This window comes from Diabrotica undecimpunctata, chromosome 2 (genome assembly GCF_040954645.1).
Source record: "Diabrotica undecimpunctata isolate CICGRU chromosome 2, icDiaUnde3, whole genome shotgun sequence".
Taxonomy (NCBI): domain Eukaryota; kingdom Metazoa; phylum Arthropoda; class Insecta; order Coleoptera; family Chrysomelidae; genus Diabrotica; species Diabrotica undecimpunctata.
The window spans coordinates 168,843,404-168,862,169 of NC_092804.1; the positions used below are offsets into that span (position 1 = coordinate 168,843,404).

The 18,766-nt window shown below is 33.9% G+C and overlaps 2 protein-coding genes across 4 annotated transcripts in view; one reads left to right on the forward strand and one right to left on the reverse strand.

Moving 5' to 3' along the window:
- Nucleotides 1-18,766, reverse strand: part of LOC140435182 (ubiquitin-protein ligase E3B) — a 108,009-nt gene that overhangs the window by 25,475 nt on the left and 63,768 nt on the right. The window contains exon 7 of the mRNA XM_072523956.1: nucleotides 2,632-2,803. Within this exon, the coding sequence (XP_072380057.1) occupies nucleotides 2,632-2,803 (172 nt within the window). The remainder of the gene's footprint in view (nucleotides 1-2,631; nucleotides 2,804-18,766) is intronic.
- The window catches only part of LOC140435179 (uncharacterized), a 28,587-nt gene continuing 18,149 nt past the window's right edge, over nucleotides 8,329-18,766 (forward strand). The window contains exon 1 of one of the 3 annotated variants that reach the window (XM_072523952.1): nucleotides 8,329-8,461. The gene's annotated coding sequence lies outside the window, so the exon portion shown is untranslated. Of the gene's footprint in view, nucleotides 8,462-11,270; nucleotides 11,464-18,766 lie in introns of those variants that run through there. The other 2 variants (XM_072523951.1, XM_072523950.1) reach the window with 2 other exon arrangements.

Sequence of the window (18,766 nt, forward strand, 5' to 3'; positions counted from 1 at the left end):
TCCTGAGACTATGTGTCTACGAAGACCTGATAAAAGCAACTGAAAATAAAAAGCAATAAAAAAAAATTCTTGGCAGTATCTAGGATACTGTGAAAACCAAAAACGTCACTCTAATATGGCCCCCAGGGGGCCAAATTAAAGGAATACAAAAATCTATCGGCAGACATCGCAGATATAATGTTCAGTTTCTGCACCGGCACATTCATTGTGTGCCCACAAAAGACAACTATGACACTGTACCCAAGATTCCCCTCTGCTATTACTTGAATAAGACTCCTCGTAAAAGATGCCCACGGCGTCATCGTTATCAGGAATTGAACCCTGTGAACTTCACCCTCTTCAATATTGGAAAGATCACTTTCTTCGGTGCCAGAATCTTCGACGGTAATACATTTCCGAACTTTCTCTTGGGCTTTTTTGCAAATTTGACCTCGTCCACGTCCCCTTCCGCGTCCACAACTCTGTTTACGGTCTTCAGTTTTCTTAAGAGATTGTTCTAATTCAAATTTATAAGGCGATGATGTAATTACGGTGGCTTTTGTTGATTTTCTTCCTCGAATTGAGGTTTTTATTTTAGGCTTGGGTATTGGTAAAATTTGATAGGGTAGTATAAGCGAAGAGTTTACAGCTAATGATGTTCCTGGTTTTGAATAGAAGACAGAAGGCTTTATAGTTAGCAGTCTTCCATGCTCGTTAGATGATTTGGGTTGAAGAGATGCTGAATCTGATGTTGACGTGCTTGGAGCACATGACTTCAGTTGAATTGAGGATTCAGTAACAGTGCATGAAGTGAGTTGGAGAGACGATTCTACAGTTAATGTAGCAGTTTCGACAGAGAGCTTAGGTGGGTTCATCATCGAAGAAGTTGTACTCGATGATATATTTTCCTCTTCCATTTGAAGCGATTGTGACTACTAGAAAATCAGCGTCCTGAAAAATTTGAGGATTGAAGGGATATATTCCAGTCGCTCTAAAACCATTTACTGCGATCTCAGCTGTTGCACATTTTAAGTAAGCTTTACCCAATAACTCAGCAATATCATGAGGCTTAAGCATTCTGTCAGAATGTAACAGAAATTTTCTTATTTCCTCACTCTAATGAGATTTAAGTGCACCCACAAGGTTGCAGCTTGTGCCTAGTATGAGGAGGCAAGCTGATAATGGTGACATGCTTTTCACGAGCAACTTCTAGAATATCAACGTTACGAGTGTGACTGTAATGTCCATCCAGTATAAGAAGGACAGGAGAATCCTCTGTTGGATTGGTCTTTGATACAAAATGATTAAACCATTCAGAAAATAAATTGGTTTGTATCCAACCAGAAGGGTGTACTTTTCCGATTGTTCCTGGCGGAGCCCCTTTCATTAATATATCTGTAAAAATTTTTCTTGGAAAAATTAACATTGGTGCGATGAAAGTTCCTCCTGCGTTCATTCCGCACACCAACGTCACTAAAGACCCGCGTTCTGCTGCAGTTAACGCCCCTATTTGCCTTTTACCTTTTCGTCCTATTACTTGCGGTACTTTTGATTGCACGATTGTAAGTCCAGTTTCATCTACGTTATAGACACGGTCGGAAGAATAATTTTTTCTTGCATATTCAACCTCTAACATATCAAAAAACTCCTTAACTGCTGGGCGATTGAATCCTTGCACTCGAGCGTAAGATGTTCCCATTGGTGTTCTGAGAGATAATTGCTTTTTATGTCTATTTAAGAAATGGTCGAGCCATGCTCTACCTGCTGTTTCATTTTTAAACGGATTCTAGATGTTATTTCTGACTGCTAATTGATAAGCCATTCGCCTAACATCCAAGCGAGTAAGTCCATAAAAGGTGCGCTCCATTTGCAAAAGATAATCGATTAATTGTTTCTCCAGAGTTAAAGGTAAAATAGTTTTTCTACCTGACGGTTTTCATACTAACAGATCTAATGATAACTCAGGATCATGAACTAGCCTTTTTAACGTAGTTCTTGATACAGCAAATGTTTTGACTGCTTTCTTAAAACCCATATGCTTACTACGAACAGCCTCTACTGCCTTTTTCATGTCGTTAGCACTCCACAATTTCCTCTTTTTTTCTTCTCAGATTTAGGAGAAAGATTAGTACGAGGCATCTGAAAATAATAAAGTGCAAACATATAATATGGCCCCCTCAATGTGTATGTAATATGGACCCGGGTCCATAATGCACACACATTCAGGGGGCCATATTAAAGCAATAGTTACATTATAAACAAAATATCAAAAACAATTTATATCTATTGCAAAATGTTCATAGTTACCTTTAAAGGTCGATATTCAATGGTTTTTCTACACACTAATCAGAGAAAGATAATGTTTATAACTGGTTTCTTCGAAAAAACACCATAAACACAAGAACGGCAAAAAGTTTTGTTAAGCACGTGAATGAAGCGAGCTTTGTAAGTCGACTAAAGGCTAAACGCGGTAGTTCTCGGGTCCTGATAAGTTTCGACAGATAAAGATAGATGTAGTATCAAGAGTAAATCAACAATTGCATTGGCAGAAGTGACAAATTCACTTGGGGGTCGACTTACCAGCAGGGGCCATATTCCCACCTTCTCCTATACATTTTAAAACAATTAATATTCATTTAATCGGCTACTTACGTGACGTAGTGTAGCATACAGTCCGAAAATAGTTGCAGTAACTGAAATTCTGGTGCAGAGCATTTGGTATTAAACGCTAAATGATCCAAAAAAGGTTTTATTCCACAATTTGGACCCAGCGAACAGAGAAATAACCATAAATTGTAGAGTACTGTGTTTTGATAGCATAAACCTAAAAATAAGACATAATGCGCTAAAATCGAGACATCGAAAAATAAAATTTGAGGAGACTATAAATCGAACATTTAAATAAAGTAGGTCACCGAAAACGGTGTACTTTTTTGATTTGCAACAATAATACCTTTTTTGTGTAGAATGTTATTTCATGTTTTGTTTTTCTAGAATGTTTATACAGGGCGGACAAAAAAATATGGCCACATTATTGAACCAATGTTATAGTAGGTGGCGCCACCTAGTGTCAATGGTAAAACTAATATCATTTTCATATTAAGCATACTAAATAATAGCAAGATACCAAATTTCACTTAAATCGGTTGAATAGTTTTCAATATATCCCTAAAAATAATATAAAAAAATATTAATGAATCATCCTGTAGAACGAAAACTAGCAACATTTTGCCTAAGCAATTTGAGCTCAAACACTTTATTTTGATGTCAGCTATCACCCATTAGCTATTGTCCAATCAATTATGGGACACCCTGTATATTGCACTGTGAACATTTGGTACCTTATTTTTATCAGTAGAAATTAGTTCAGTCGTACATGATATAGGTGTTATTATTTTTGTTTAAAATTCTAAACTATTCGCGGGTTTTTAACATTTAAGACATGCTCACTATGCTCAGCAGTTAATAATAAATAATTTACCTTTTGTCTGTCATCTTCCTCATTAGAAGAACCTGGTAAATTGCCGTGAAAGTAATATTAGACTAGCTTGCTTTCTTGTATCACAACTTAGAATGAAGCTGTGGAAACTTACTCAATAAATTTTTTGAGAAAAACATTGTATACAATGTTACAAATGTTTTAATAAAAAATATTCATCAATACTAAAATTTTTCAATATTGTAACATTGGTTACAACATTTTGTCCATCAATTGATTCAAAATTTGCACATAAAATGAGGTTATTTTGTTAAATAACTTTATATTTACACAAGATAGGATAAAAGTGATTAGACCAAAATAAATCCATCCTTTCTTCATCTTCGCGTGCCATATCAGAATTATCCGATGTTGGCGATCACCATTGCAAAGGCTTCTCTATCTTCTGCAATATGGAATAATTGTCCCGCATTTGATGTCCGACTCCATTCATGAATGTTCCTCAACCAAGAAACCCGTTTCCTTCTTACACCTCTATGGCCCTCTTCTTTTTCTTAAAGTGCCCTCTCCTCAATGGAGGTTGGCTACTACAATTTTAAAATCTTCTCTATCTTCAGCTGTTCTTATTAGCTGTTCAAAATTTAGCCCTGTCCATTGTCGGATGTTTCTGAGCCACGATAGTCTTTTCCTTCCTAGGCCTCTTTCCCTCGATTTTTCCTTTCACTATAAGTTGGGCATATTGGTACTTATTATTTCTCAGTATGTGGCCTAGGTATGATGTTTTTCTAACTTTTACTGTGTTAAAAAGTTCTCTTTCCTTGCCTATTCTATGCAGCACTTCTTCGTTTGAGGTATGCGATGGTAATGAAATTTTAAGCATTCTTCGGTAGATCCACATTTCAAAGGCCTCCAATTTATTTACGGTTGATGTTTTTAGAGTCCACGTTTCAACTGCATATAGAAGAGTCGACCAGACGTAGCATTTTGATAAACGTAGTCGAATTTCGAGTTTTATTCGAGAATCACAAAGCAGTTTTTTTATTTTTTCGAAAGATTTTCTGGCCTGTTCTATTCTCGATCTTATTTCTAGATCAGGATTTAGGCTGCTATCGATCCAACATCCCAGGTACTTAAATCTATTGACCTGTTCTAAAATGTGCCCATTTATTGTGCAAGGTTGAGGTACGTTTTGATTTTTTCGGATTGACATCACTTTGGTTTTTTTAATGTTTATTTTCATACCAAATTGCTCACAGGTCGAGTTGGTCTTGTCGATGAGTCGTTGTAGACCTACGTCGGAATCCGCAATTAACACTGTATCATCGGCGTATCTGATACTGTTGATATTTACGCCATTCACCTTGACTCCATCCTTGGAATCCTCCAATGCTTCTTTAAATAGAAACTCGGAGTAAAGATTAAACAGCAGAGGCGACAGAACACATCCTTGTCTAACTCCCCTCCTAATTTCTACTTCTGCGGATGTGGAACGTTCTTGCAAACGTTCTAATAGTAGGTCGTGTCTTACTCTATCAAATGCTTTTTCGAAGTCTATAAAGCATATAAATATATCTTTCTGTTGGTCGTAGCATTTTTGGGCGAGAACTAGTAAACTGAACAGGGCTTCTCTCGTTCCCATGCCGGCTCTGAATCCAAACTGATCGTCTCCGATGATTGTTTCGCACTTTCTATAGATACGATTATGTACGATTTTTAGTAGGACTTTTACTGCATGACTCATAAGGCTTATCAGACGGAACTCATTGCAGTGTTGTGGGTTTGGCTTTTTTGGTAGTGGGATGAATATTGACTCCAGCCAATCTTGGGGTATTTTACCTGTATCATATATGCGATTGAATAAAAGGACAAATATTTCGATATTTTCTTCGCTGATTAATTTTAACGTTTCTGGGTATATTCCGTCTGGACCTGGGCTTTTATTTGTTTTAAGATGATTAATTGCATTTATGATTTCAGATTTCAGAATTGTTGGCCCTTCGTTGTTATTTTCCAATCTTGGTTCTTCTCGTATGTCGTGAAAAAGAATTTTAATATAGTTTTCCCATTCTTTCAGTTTGTCTTCCGTTGATTCTAGCAGTTTGCCATCCGTGTTCAGCATGGTGTGAAAAGTCGTTCTCTTGGTAGTCGATGTAAACTCATTTACCTTTTTATGTAAATTAAAAAAATCGTGCCTTTGTTGTAGTTCTTCTATTTCCACGCATTTTGTTTCCAGCCATTTCTCTTTTGCTTCGGTTATTTTTTTTCGAATTATTCTATTTAGTCTTTTGTATTCTCCGTCCTTGTCATTTTTTCCTTTGGATTCTCTTCGTTTGTTCATTAATTGTAAAATCTCTTCTGTCATCCATTCCTGTTTGTTATTTCTAGGTGTTACTTTTAGATGTTTTTCCGTTACATTGTTCATTTGTTCTTTAATAGTTTTCCACAGAACGTTTATGTCATCGTACTCGCTAATTCTATTGTGGTCGATATTTCCTAAATTTTTGTGGCCCTCTATTTTGCCTTTAAGGATCAGTTGTAATATTTTATATCGACTTCCTCTTACTATATGTCCCAGATAAGACATTTTTCGATGTTTAACAGTCTTTAGCAGTTCTCTATCTTTGTTGACGCTTCTTAGTACTTCCTCATTAGTTTTCCTTGCTGTCCAAGGTATCTTCAGCATTCGACTATGAACCCATATTTCCAATGCTTCAATTTTGTTCATGATCGATACTTTTAGCGTCCACCCTTCTGAACTATACAAAAGTACGGACCAAACATAGCACTTAACCATTCTTTGTCTTGGTTCTAAACTGAGATAATTATTGCAAAGAAATGACTTTATTTTTATAAAAGTAGTTTTAGTCATTGCTATTCTACGTTTTATTTCTAGGTCTGGATCTAGTTGGTCCGTTATCACAGTTCCCAAATATGTAATTTTGTGAACTTTCTCAACTTGGGCTCCGTTTAATTGAAGCTTTGCATCGGGACGTGAGTCACGACTAAACACTAAAAATTTGGTTTTGTTTGAGTTTATTTTAATGCCCATTTAATCGTGAATCAAGCAGAATTTGGAGACCTTCAATATTATCTGACAGAACTACTGTATCGTCTACATGTTTTTACAGATCATCAAAAGATACACAAACTTTTATAAATAAAATGGACGAAATGTTATCAGAAATATTAAACAAAAATAATATTATTTTCATCTGTGGTGACTTAAATTTTGATCCAAAGGTACACAATATAGATGCATTAAGATTAAAAAATGTGTTTACCTCTTATGAGGTAAACACATTTTGATTGAAGATCGTAATTCGTTACCGTACCTGACTCATCCACGCCGCTTGAGCAGTCCCAATTGTACCTGTTGCGAGGGCCACGCGTCAAGTGCCTTTATGATTGAGACCGTTCTATGAAAGACGTCATTACCTGTACCTACTGGCTGCCGGCTAAGTACAATGCAGATTATCCAATTGTGAGTACCGACATTTTTACCTAAATCGTTAGAAGTTGATTTACGACTTCAGTTCAGCGACTTTGCTATTTATGGTTAGCTCTAACCGAACGAACTATTATGAGTATAAACTTACGGTATAATATATATGGTATAAATTACGAACAATTTGTTTTATATTATGTAGGTTATATTTGTGATAAATTTTGTGCATAGATTTGAGGTGATCACAATCAAAAATTCATTAAATGTTTACGTATTCTCAAGGCATAAAAATAATTTATTTGACCAATATTGACGTAGATGTAATTATAATATTCCTTGCTTTTTTTTCCTATTCTTGAGAATACTACATTATTCAGAACTATTTTTCAAAAAGATATTTTTTGTTGTATTCAATAATAAATTGTGCAATAACTTATCTCGTGCCATTTAACTGTGCAGTAAAAATTGTTATAGTGCATTTACTTTAACTACTATACCTCAATATAACTTTTTTGATAACTATTTGCCTTTTATTTTTTTGTTATGATATAAATTTATACTTTTTGCACGGTGTATCTCTTTCAGGCATCGTTATTGATTTATTTTACTATTTGATTTATTCAAACTTCTCCTCGCTTTATCTTCTAACTTCTCTTCTCTTTATCTTCTAACTTCTCGTCCCTTTATCTTCATTACTTCTCTAACTGATTCTTTATATTTGAGCTGTAATAAGAGACCCGACCAAGAGACCTCTACCAGACAAGCCCGAGCCTAGTACCGTTCTTTGTATAACCTTCTAGTCTGTCATCAAAGAGGGTACCAGATCGCTATAATTGTTCACGAAGTGAACTTAATTTGCCTTTTTTTAAAACGATGAATTTTGATGCAATTTCACATTCTTAATTTTCGTATTATTTGCGATGCCAACTTGGATCAAAGTTTCAAAAGACGATAGAAAAGGGAGTGCAAGTGTCAATATTCGATCCAAAGACTCCGCCTTGAAAAACCTTTAAGGCAAATTGGTCAAAAATAGGTTAAAAATATTGAAAATTTTTGTAAAATTAAATGTTTCTTGTAACAAACTACCAATAGGTCAAATAACATTAGTTCAAATAGCTTTTGGGTGATCCAATTAGGTCAAATGTCTGTAGACAAAGTTTCATGGATTCGTGGTAAAATTATCAATCCAAATTTTCGTTCCGGATATGTTTCCCTTTACTGTCTTTTCTTTAGACCTAGAATTGAATGTAGATTCTTATTGAGTATCTTAACATATTTATTTTATATGACTTACTTGCATGTCAAAACATTTCCTTATATGTACATTATTATATAAATAGAAATATATTGACAAATTCTATATTCACACCTAGCTTAAAACTAGTCATAGATAAGATATCAATAAACTCGTATAAACTGATAAAATTTACCTACAATCGAAGATGAAAGGTTATAGAATACTTAAATGGGAAGTAAAAATATAATCTGAGGTTATTTTTAAAGTGTTGTTAACCAGAATATACGAGTGCTTAGATAGTAATTCTAGAGATAGCATATTGTATTCCAATTGTCAAAACTTTGAAACTCCTCCGCCTCAGGTTTGTATGAATATATTACAGTTAAAGCACAAACTTCCGTAAATGTTTTTCATCTTGGTGGACAACACAAACAACTTATTGAACATGTATTAATTTTAGCTAGCATACATTTTGGAATGATGGCTCATTCCTATAGAGATATAGGATGTGTCCTAAATTTTCTAGAGATTCATTTAAATTATTTATAATTATCTGTTATATCGAACAAATGGTATATTGTTACCGTACAGTAACATACTATTACAGTCAACCAAGTTTTGAGAAAAACAAAAGAAAAAAAAAAACAAAAAATTAGGTATTTATCGAATTAGCGATTACTTGATGAAAATTCATATGCAATAATAAAACAAAACATAAAACACAAACATATTTTTAATTTCCACAGAATCTTGTCAACTGTACATGTTTCGCTGTACATTAGCTTCACCAGAAGACAAATTTTAGTCTAACTATTTAACCTAACCTAACTCTTTATGTCTTCTTCGTAAAGTGCCTATCCGTTCTGGATGTTGGCGATCATCATGGCTATCTTTACTTTGTTTATTGCAGAGCGGAACCGTTTAGTGGTAGTCGTGTTATACCACTTTCGTAAATTTTGAAGCTAGGAAATGCGTCTTCTTCCCGGTCCTCTCTTACCATTTACTTTCCCTTGGAGAATCAGCTGAAGACGGCCGTAACGTTCTTGATTTCTCATTACATGTCCTAGATATTCCAACTTTTTAGTTTTGACGGTCATGAGAATTTCACGTTCTTTCCCCATTCTACGCAGAACCTCCATATTAGTAACTCTGTCAACCCAGGATATACGTAAGATGCGCCTATAAAACCACATTTCGAAAGCTTCGAGCCGATTTCTAGATGCAACAGTCAGTGTCCAGGCTTCCATTCCGTAGAGCAGAACTGTGAATATGCAGCAGTTCAATAGACGGCATTTTGTTTTTAATGATATGTCTCGACTGTTAAAAATGATTCTCATTCTAACGAATGCTGCTTTTGCTTTTATTATTCGCTGTTTAATTTCTGTTGAGTGGTCCCATTGGCTATTTAAATTGGTCCATAGATATGTATATTGCTCGACTCTTTCGATATTCTGTTGATTGATTGTAAGTTGAGCGTTTAGTATTGGTTTTTTACTAATTGTCATAAATTTGGTTTTCTTTATGTTAAGAGCTAGTCCGTATCTGTTGCTGACTTTTGTTATGCGATTTGTTAATATCTGTAAGTCATTCAGATTATCGGCAAAAACTATAGTGTCATCTGCATATCTAATGTTATTCAACCATTCCCCGTTATTAGTATTCCTTTCGCACAACCGTCTAAAGCTTCCTTAAATACACATTCAGAATAAATATTGAACAACAATGGAGACAAAATACAGCCCTGTCGTACTACACGTTCTATTGCAATTTTATCAGTTAACTGGTCTTCTATTTTAATTTTGGCCGTTTGATTGTAGTAAATGTTTCTGATAATTCTAAGATCTTTGTTGTCAATTCCAATTTCTTGCATTAGAGTCATTAATTTGTCATGTTTACTCTGTCAAATGCCTTCTTGTAGTCTATAAAGCATACGTATATGTCACAATTCACATCCCTGCATCTCTGAAATAGCACCTGCACAGCAAAAAGGGCCTCCCGTGTTCCCAGAGCATCATGAAATCCGAATTGTATTCTTGTTAGTTGTTCCTCACATTTTGTATATATTCTTTTGTGAATGACTTTTAGAAATGTTTTAAGTAAATGGCTCATAAGGCTTATAATTCTATAGTCTTCGCACTTTCTCGCATTGGGTTTTTTTTTTGGAAGATTTATAAAAGTTGACACTAACCACTCTTGGGGAACCACGCCCGTATCATATATACTGTTAAATATATTTGTCAACCATTTTATGCCATCATAGTCCATAAGTTTTAAGAATTCTGAGTGAAAATTATCAGGGCCTACTGCTTTACCATCTTTGGTGCTTTTGATGGCATGTTTTACTTCTTCGACTGTAAATGGTGGTTCAGATTCGCAATTGGTGTTTGTTGTAATACCAGTGTTACTTCGTATATCTTCAAAAGTTTTTTCCAGGTATTTAATCCAAATATCTCTTTTATGCTCTATTTCCAGTACTATGTTTCCCTGATTATCTCTCAGGAATCCAGTGTTCTTGTGTTTGTAATATTCCAATATTTGTTATTCTATGAAAATTACATTGCCATTACTAAAACGTTAGTTTGCTATTATTGTGGTTATTTTTTGAATTTGTGTAATTTCCCCGTTTTCGTCATTAATTAGTTTTATAATTATATAAACTTTGAAAAATTAAAGGCAAATATCGAGCACAATTTGAATAATCAAATCTTGCGCAAGTACTTTCGCTTTCTACAGCATCACCAGGGGCATTTCGTCAAATTTGGGCTATCCAGCAAGCGCAGAATGTAATAAACATGAAATTAAACATAAATTGTACATAACACTACACTAAAACAAGGACAAACAGTTTAAAATTATTTAAAATATTATTTATGATATGATTTAGACGTCGATGATATAGAGAAAACTATAAACGTTTGAACTACAAATATTTAAATTTTTTTTGATTTTATTAAATTCTCGGGGGGGCATGGCCCCTCTCTGGATCCACCCTTGCACAGACATCGATACAAGTGTGATTATGTTAACTCAAGGATAAGAACAACCTTAGCATATAAATTGTATATACATAAACAAAACGTTTGCCATTTGCACAATCTCTGGGATGTAAAAACGCGATATGAGATTTATTTTTATTTCGTTATACACAATGGCGCGAACTAAAAACCGGAGTGATTATGGAAGATAAAGGTCTAAACATGTGAAGATAAGATGTAAATCTTAGTAAACAAGAATGTGTGAATGTGATATGTTCTTTTGTATAATTTTGTCTTATAATAAAAAGGATATAAATATTAGTTTTATCTTAAACATATAAGTATACATAAAATGTACAATTAAGTGAAATAAATAAATTAAAAGGAGGTAAGTATTTCTTAAAAATTACTAAAGTTACTGAAAATTTCTTAACACAGACACGAGAATTCCAACACAGTATGAAGCCAGTATTTTAAAATTTTATAACAGAAATATAGAGATTTCGAAATAATTTTTCAAACCGGCAGCTACTTTAAATAGGAAACCTTGGGTTATACTTTTGGAAGCTTACTGATACTGATAATCAAACAGCCTAAAAAAAGGCTTATGTATGTTATCTTTAAGGCGTGTGTTATGTGAATGTAGATCAGCGTTCCTAAGGAATGTTTGCTAATACATTATTAGCTGTAAAATATATAGGCTAGGAAGAGTTAAGATGTCAGCTTTTATAAATAGTGGCTTACATGATGTAGTTGGTGATACTTTAAACATAGTTGGTAGTAAATGAAAAAGACAGAAAAGATTTTATTTCACGTTAAAAGCGTCTATGTATCTATTGATACGTATTTCGCTTTAATAAAGCTCATCAGAATAGTTATTCATAGCCGTTCTTAACGTGAAAAATAAAATTCTCTGTCTTATTAGAAGTAACAATAACATGACTTCGTTATGGACGCAATAGCGACATCTGATAGAAAAATCGGTAAGATAGTTTCGAAACAAATTCAGATTTCTGCTTTAATCTGGAGCCTTCTAAAAATTGCAAGACATGACCAGACGATGATAAAAGATGTTAAAGAAGACATGGGGAATCTAAAATTTGCATTCCACGACATGTCTATTCATCTAGGCAGAAATCCTAACGAATTTGTTTCTCGTACTCATACAGAGTAGATCCGAAGAAAATGAAAAAGACAGAAAAGATTTTATTTCACGTTAAAAGCGTCTATGTATCTATTGATACGTATTTCGCTTTAATAAAGCTCATCAGAATAGTTATTCATAGCCGTTCTTAACGTGAAAAATAAAATTCTCTGTCTTATTAGAAGTAACAATAACATGACTTCGTTATGGACGCAATAGCGACATCTGATAGAAAAATCGGTAAGATAGTTTCGAAACAAATTCAGATTTCTGCTTTAATCTGGAGCCTTCTAAAAATTGCAAGACATGACCAGACGATGATAAAAGATGTTAAAGAAGACATGGGGAATCTAAAATTTGCATTCCACGACATGTCTATTCATCTAGGCAGAAATCCTAACGAATTTGTTTCTCGTACTCATACAGAGTAGATCCGAAGAAAATGAAAAAGACAGAAAAGATTTTATTTCACGTTAAAAGCGTCTATGTATCTATTGATACGTATTTCGCTTTAATAAAGCTCATCAGAATAGTTATTCATAGCCGTTCTTAACGTGAAAAATAAAATTCTCTGTCTTATTAGAAGTAACAATAACATGACTTCGTTATGGACGCAATAGCGACATCTGATAGAAAAATCGGTAAGATAGTTTCGAAACAAATTCAGATTTCTGCTTTAATCTGGAGCCTTCTAAAAATTGCAAGACATGACCAGACGATGATAAAAGATGTTAAAGAAGACATGGGGAATCTAAAATTTGCATTCCACGACATGTCTATTCATCTAGGCAGAAATCCTAACGAATTTGTTTCTCGTACTCATACAGAGTAGATCCGAAGAAAATGAAAAAGACAGAAAAGATTTTATTTCACGTTAAAAGCGTCTATGTATCTATTGATACGTATTTCGCTTTAATAAAGCTCATCAGAATAGTTATTCATAGCCGTTCTTAACGTGAAAAATAAAATTCTCTGTCTTATTAGAAGTAACAATAACATGACTTCGTTATGGACGCAATAGCGACATCTGATAGAAAAATCGGTAAGATAGTTTCGAAACAAATTCAGATTTCTGCTTTAATCTGGAGCCTTCTAAAAATTGCAAGACATGACCAGACGATGATAAAAGATGTTAAAGAAGAAAATAAAATCTTTTCTGTCTTTTTCATTTTCTTCGGATCTACTCTGTATGAGTACGAGAAACAAATTCGTTAGGATTTCTGCCTAGATGAATAGACATGTCGTGGAATGCAAATTTTAGATTCCCCATGTCTTCTTTAACATCTTTTATCATCGTCTGGTCATGTCTTGCAATTTTTAGAAGGCTCCAGATTAAAGCAGAAATCTGAATTTGTTTCGAAACTATCTTACCGATTTTTCTATCAGATGTCGCTATTGCGTCCATAACGAAGTCATGTTATTGTTACTTCTAATAAGACAGAGAATTTTATTTTTCACGTTAAGAACGGCTATGAATAACTATTCTGATGAGCTTTATTAAAGCGAAATACGTATCAATAGATACATAGACGCTTTTAACGTGAAATAAAATCTTTTCTGTCTTTTTCATTTTCTTCGGATCTACTCTGTATGAGTACGAGAAACAAATTCGTTAGGATTTCTGCCTAGATGAATAGACATGTCGTGGAATGCAAATTTTAGATTCCCCATGTCTTCTTTAACATCTTTTATCATCGTCTGGTCATGTCTTGCAATTTTTAGAAGGCTCCAGATTAAAGCAGAAATCTGAATTTGTTTCGAAACTATCTTACCGATTTTTCTATCAGATGTCGCTATTGCGTCCATAACGAAGTCATGTTATTGTTACTTCTAATAAGACAGAGAATTTTATTTTTCACGTTAAGAACGGCTATGAATAACTATTCTGATGAGCTTTATTAAAGCGAAATACGTATCAATAGATACATAGACGCTTTTAACGTGAAATAAAATCTTTTCTGTCTTTTTCATTTTCTTCGGATCTACTCTGTATGAGTACGAGAAACAAATTCGTTAGGATTTCTGCCTAGATGAATAGACATGTCGTGGAATGCAAATTTTAGATTCCCCATGTCTTCTTTAACATCTTTTATCATCGTCTGGTCATGTCTTGCAATTTTTAGAAGGCTCCAGATTAAAGCAGAAATCTGAATTTGTTTCGAAACTATCTTACCGATTTTTCTATCAGATGTCGCTATTGCGTCCATAACGAAGTCATGTTATTGTTACTTCTAATAAGACAGAGAATTTTATTTTTCACGTTAAGAACGGCTATGAATAACTATTCTGATGAGCTTTATTAAAGCGAAATACGTATCAATAGATACATAGACGCTTTTAACGTGAAATAAAATCTTTTCTGTCTTTTTCATTTTCTTCGGATCTACTCTGTATGAGTACGAGAAACAAATTCGTTAGGATTTCTGCCTAGATGAATAGACATGTCGTGGAATGCAAATTTTAGATTCCCCATGTCTTCTTTAACATCTTTTATCATCGTCTGGTCATGTCTTGCAATTTTTAGAAGGCTCCAGATTAAAGCAGAAATCTGAATTTGTTTCGAAACTATCTTACCGATTTTTCTATCAGATGTCGCTATTGCGTCCATAACGAAGTCATGTTATTGTTACTTCTAATAAGACAGAGAATTTTATTTTTCACGTTAAGAACGGCTATGAATAACTATTCTGATGAGCTTTATTAAAGCGAAATACGTATCAATAGATACATAGACGCTTTTAACGTGAAATAAAATCTTTTCTGTCTTTTTCATTTTCTTCGGATCTACTCTGTATGAGTACGAGAAACAAATTCGTTAGGATTTCTGCCTAGATGAATAGACATGTCGTGGAATGCAAATTTTAGATTCCCCATGTCTTCTTTAACATCTTTTATCATCGTCTGGTCATGTCTTGCAATTTTTAGAAGGCTCCAGATTAAAGCAGAAATCTGAATTTGTTTCGAAACTATCTTACCGATTTTTCTATCAGATGTCGCTATTGCGTCCATAACGAAGTCATGTTATTGTTACTTCTAATAAGACAGAGAATTTTATTTTTCACGTTAAGAACGGCTATGAATAACTATTCTGATGAGCTTTATTAAAGCGAAATACGTATCAATAGATACATAGACGCTTTTAACGTGAAATAAAATCTTTTCTGTCTTTTTCATTTTCTTCGGATCTACTCTGTATGAGTACGAGAAACAAATTCGTTAGGATTTCTGCCTAGATGAATAGACATGTCGTGGAATGCAAATTTTAGATTCCCCATGTCTTCTTTAACATCTTTTATCATCGTCTGGTCATGTCTTGCAATTTTTAGAAGGCTCCAGATTAAAGCAGAAATCTGAATTTGTTTCGAAACTATCTTACCGATTTTTCTATCAGATGTCGCTATTGCGTCCATAACGAAGTCATGTTATTGTTACTTCTAATAAGACAGAGAATTTTATTTTTCACGTTAAGAACGGCTATGAATAACTATTCTGATGAGCTTTATTAAAGCGAAATACGTATCAATAGATACATAGACGCTTTTAACGTGAAATAAAATCTTTTCTGTCTTTTTCATTTTCTTCGGATCTACTCTGTATGAGTACGAGAAACAAATTCGTTAGGATTTCTGCCTAGATGAATAGACATGTCGTGGAATGCAAATTTTAGATTCCCCATGTCTTCTTTAACATCTTTTATCATCGTCTGGTCATGTCTTGCAATTTTTAGAAGGCTCCAGATTAAAGCAGAAATCTGAATTTGTTTCGAAACTATCTTACCGATAGTTGGTAGTATTTTTTTTTGAGATTTGAGATATAAAAGTCATATATGGAGATGAGCCCCAAGGTATTAAGTAGTATTGAAGGACTGACTGCACCAAGCCATAGTACATTAGTTTTAATATATGGAAGGATACAGTATCCCTTATATTTCTAATTACATAACAACGACTACTTAGCGTCGAGGTTACTTTATCTATGCGATCTTCCCAACTTAGCTTTGGATCTAACATCAGTCCTAAAAATTTTATTACTTCGGCATTTGGAATGGACTCTTTATCAATATATAGGTCATGATCATAGTCAGGGGTTATATTCTTTGGTAAAAATCTCATAAAACTGGTTTTTGTTATATTTAGCTTAAGGCCGTTGTCTTTGCAATACTTACTAAATTCCTGAGATGCTGTATTGCCCTTGCTAACAAGTTGATCAAACTGATGATGTAATATAATGAAGCTTGTATCATCTGCATATTCAATAATTTGATTAGGAGTAGTGCAAACTTGGTTGATATCGTTGATAAAAACAATAAAGAAGAGAGTACCAAGAACCGAAACTTGTGATACTCCCATAGAAGACTTCATTGCGTCTGCTAGCGTACCATCTAATATTATTGTTTGCAAACGATTTGACAAATATGATCTTATCAAGTCATGTGGTATACCTCGAACTCCCATACATTCCGTCTTTATCAGAAGCAGCCTGTGATCCACCATGTCAAAAGCACACTGAGATCATAAAAAAGACCCAACGTGTTCTGTTTTTCATTAAGAGGTTCACAGATACAATTAAGACAGTCATCAACAGCACTTACAATAGATTTGCCTTTCCTGAACCCATTTTGGACATCTGGCAGTAAATGAAATGCTTCTAGATAGCATGTTAGTCTTTCACAGAATGCCAGTTCAAACAACTTTGCAATCTGACTGCGTATACAAATCAAACGATAATTCTCTATATTACTTGCAGAATCTTTATTTTTTTAAAATTGGAAATCCCTTCGATTCCTTTATATTGGAAAATTGGTCTGTCGTAAAAGATTCGTTGATTAAATGTGACAAGGGTTCACATATGTGACTGGCAACACATTTTATAACCTTATCATTGAGTTTATCTAAACCTTCAGCAAGTTTAAATGTGGTCTTACTTATAAGTGACAGTATTTCTGCAGATGTAGTTGGATAAAAAAAGTCTTGTAAAATTGATCAATTTTCATGAGATAATTTGGAGTTGAGTTATTATTATTTTTATTAATGAAATAGTTAGTTATCGGGTTGGCTTTATCTTTAGTTTTTATATCTTCATTGTCATTTATTTTAATTGTATTTGCTAATGTAGGTTTATTTCTATTTTGATTATTACTGATGATTTTCCAACATTCTTTTATCACGTTGCTATTTTCAATACGTCCATTATTTCTTTGTTTTAAATACTGTTGTTTGTTTTGTTGATATTACTTTTTAAAAGTATTATATCGTTCTGTATAAAATTGACTATTAAACCTGTTGCGTAATACGTTCATTTCGCACAGCATATTATGCATTTCTTTGATTTGCTTAGGAAACTTAGTTTTGCTATACAATTTGGCTGGTTTTTTATTTTAGGAAAAATTGTGTTATAATGATATAAAAACGTTCCATAAAATGCTGATATTTTATCGTTGAAAGTGATAGCCGAATAAGTTTCATGCCAGGTTTCCCTAGATAATACATTGCGGAAAACATCCATATTAGATTCCATAAAATTACGGGTTTGAAAGGAATGATTACAGTTATGCATTAATGGGACAATGAAAGAGCCTATTTGATATGTATGATCAGAGAGAAATGAGTCAACTACTTCTATGTTATTTTAATCCAAACTACTAAAAAAATTATCAATACATGTTGAAGATGTGTTTGTTATCCTGGTGGGAACATTAATAAAATGTTTAATGTTATATTTAGCTAATAAATTTATTAGATCATTTCTGTGATTGTTTTTAATTAGGAAGTTCACGTTAACATCTCCACATATAAGAAACTGGTTACCATTCTTATAGAAATTGAACTTCAACATCTCAAGTTGTTTAATGAACTGTTTAAAGTTGCTGGTTTCAGGAGGTCGGTAAATAGAGAGAATATAACACACCTTCTGTATACCATGTCTTCTTCTTCTTCTAATGGCGCTACAACCCTTTGTGAGTCTTGGCCTGCTTAACAATGTTCTTCTATTCCGCCCTGTCGGACACTTTCCTTCGCCACTGCTTGATGTTCACGGTTTTAAGATCCCTCTCTACGTCGTCTATCCATCTTTTACGGGACTTTCCTCTTGTTCTGTTTCCTTGGGGCTTCCATCTCTGGACTACTTTTGCAGCTCGATTATCTGGCATTCTTTCTAGATGACCAAGCCAGTTTAGTCTTTGTGACTTTACAAATCTACAATATCTGCGCTCTGCATTAGTTCATCCAGCTCGTGGTTCATTTTCATTCTCCACGAACCATCGCTGCATTGGGTTGGTCCAAATATCTTCCTTAGTATTTTGCGCTCAAATGTTCTCAGTTGATTTTCATCAGTGGTTGAGAGGGTCCACGTTTCACATCCATATGTGACCACTGGTCTAATTACTGTTTTGTAGATTGTAAGCTTAGACTCACGATTCAGTAACTTACTTTTCATTAAGTCTTTGTATGCATAAAAGCACTTATTACCGCTAAGAATCCGTGCTTGTATTTCTTGACTGATGTTGTTGTCATTTATTATTGAGCCTAGGTAGGGAAAAGTGGAGGCA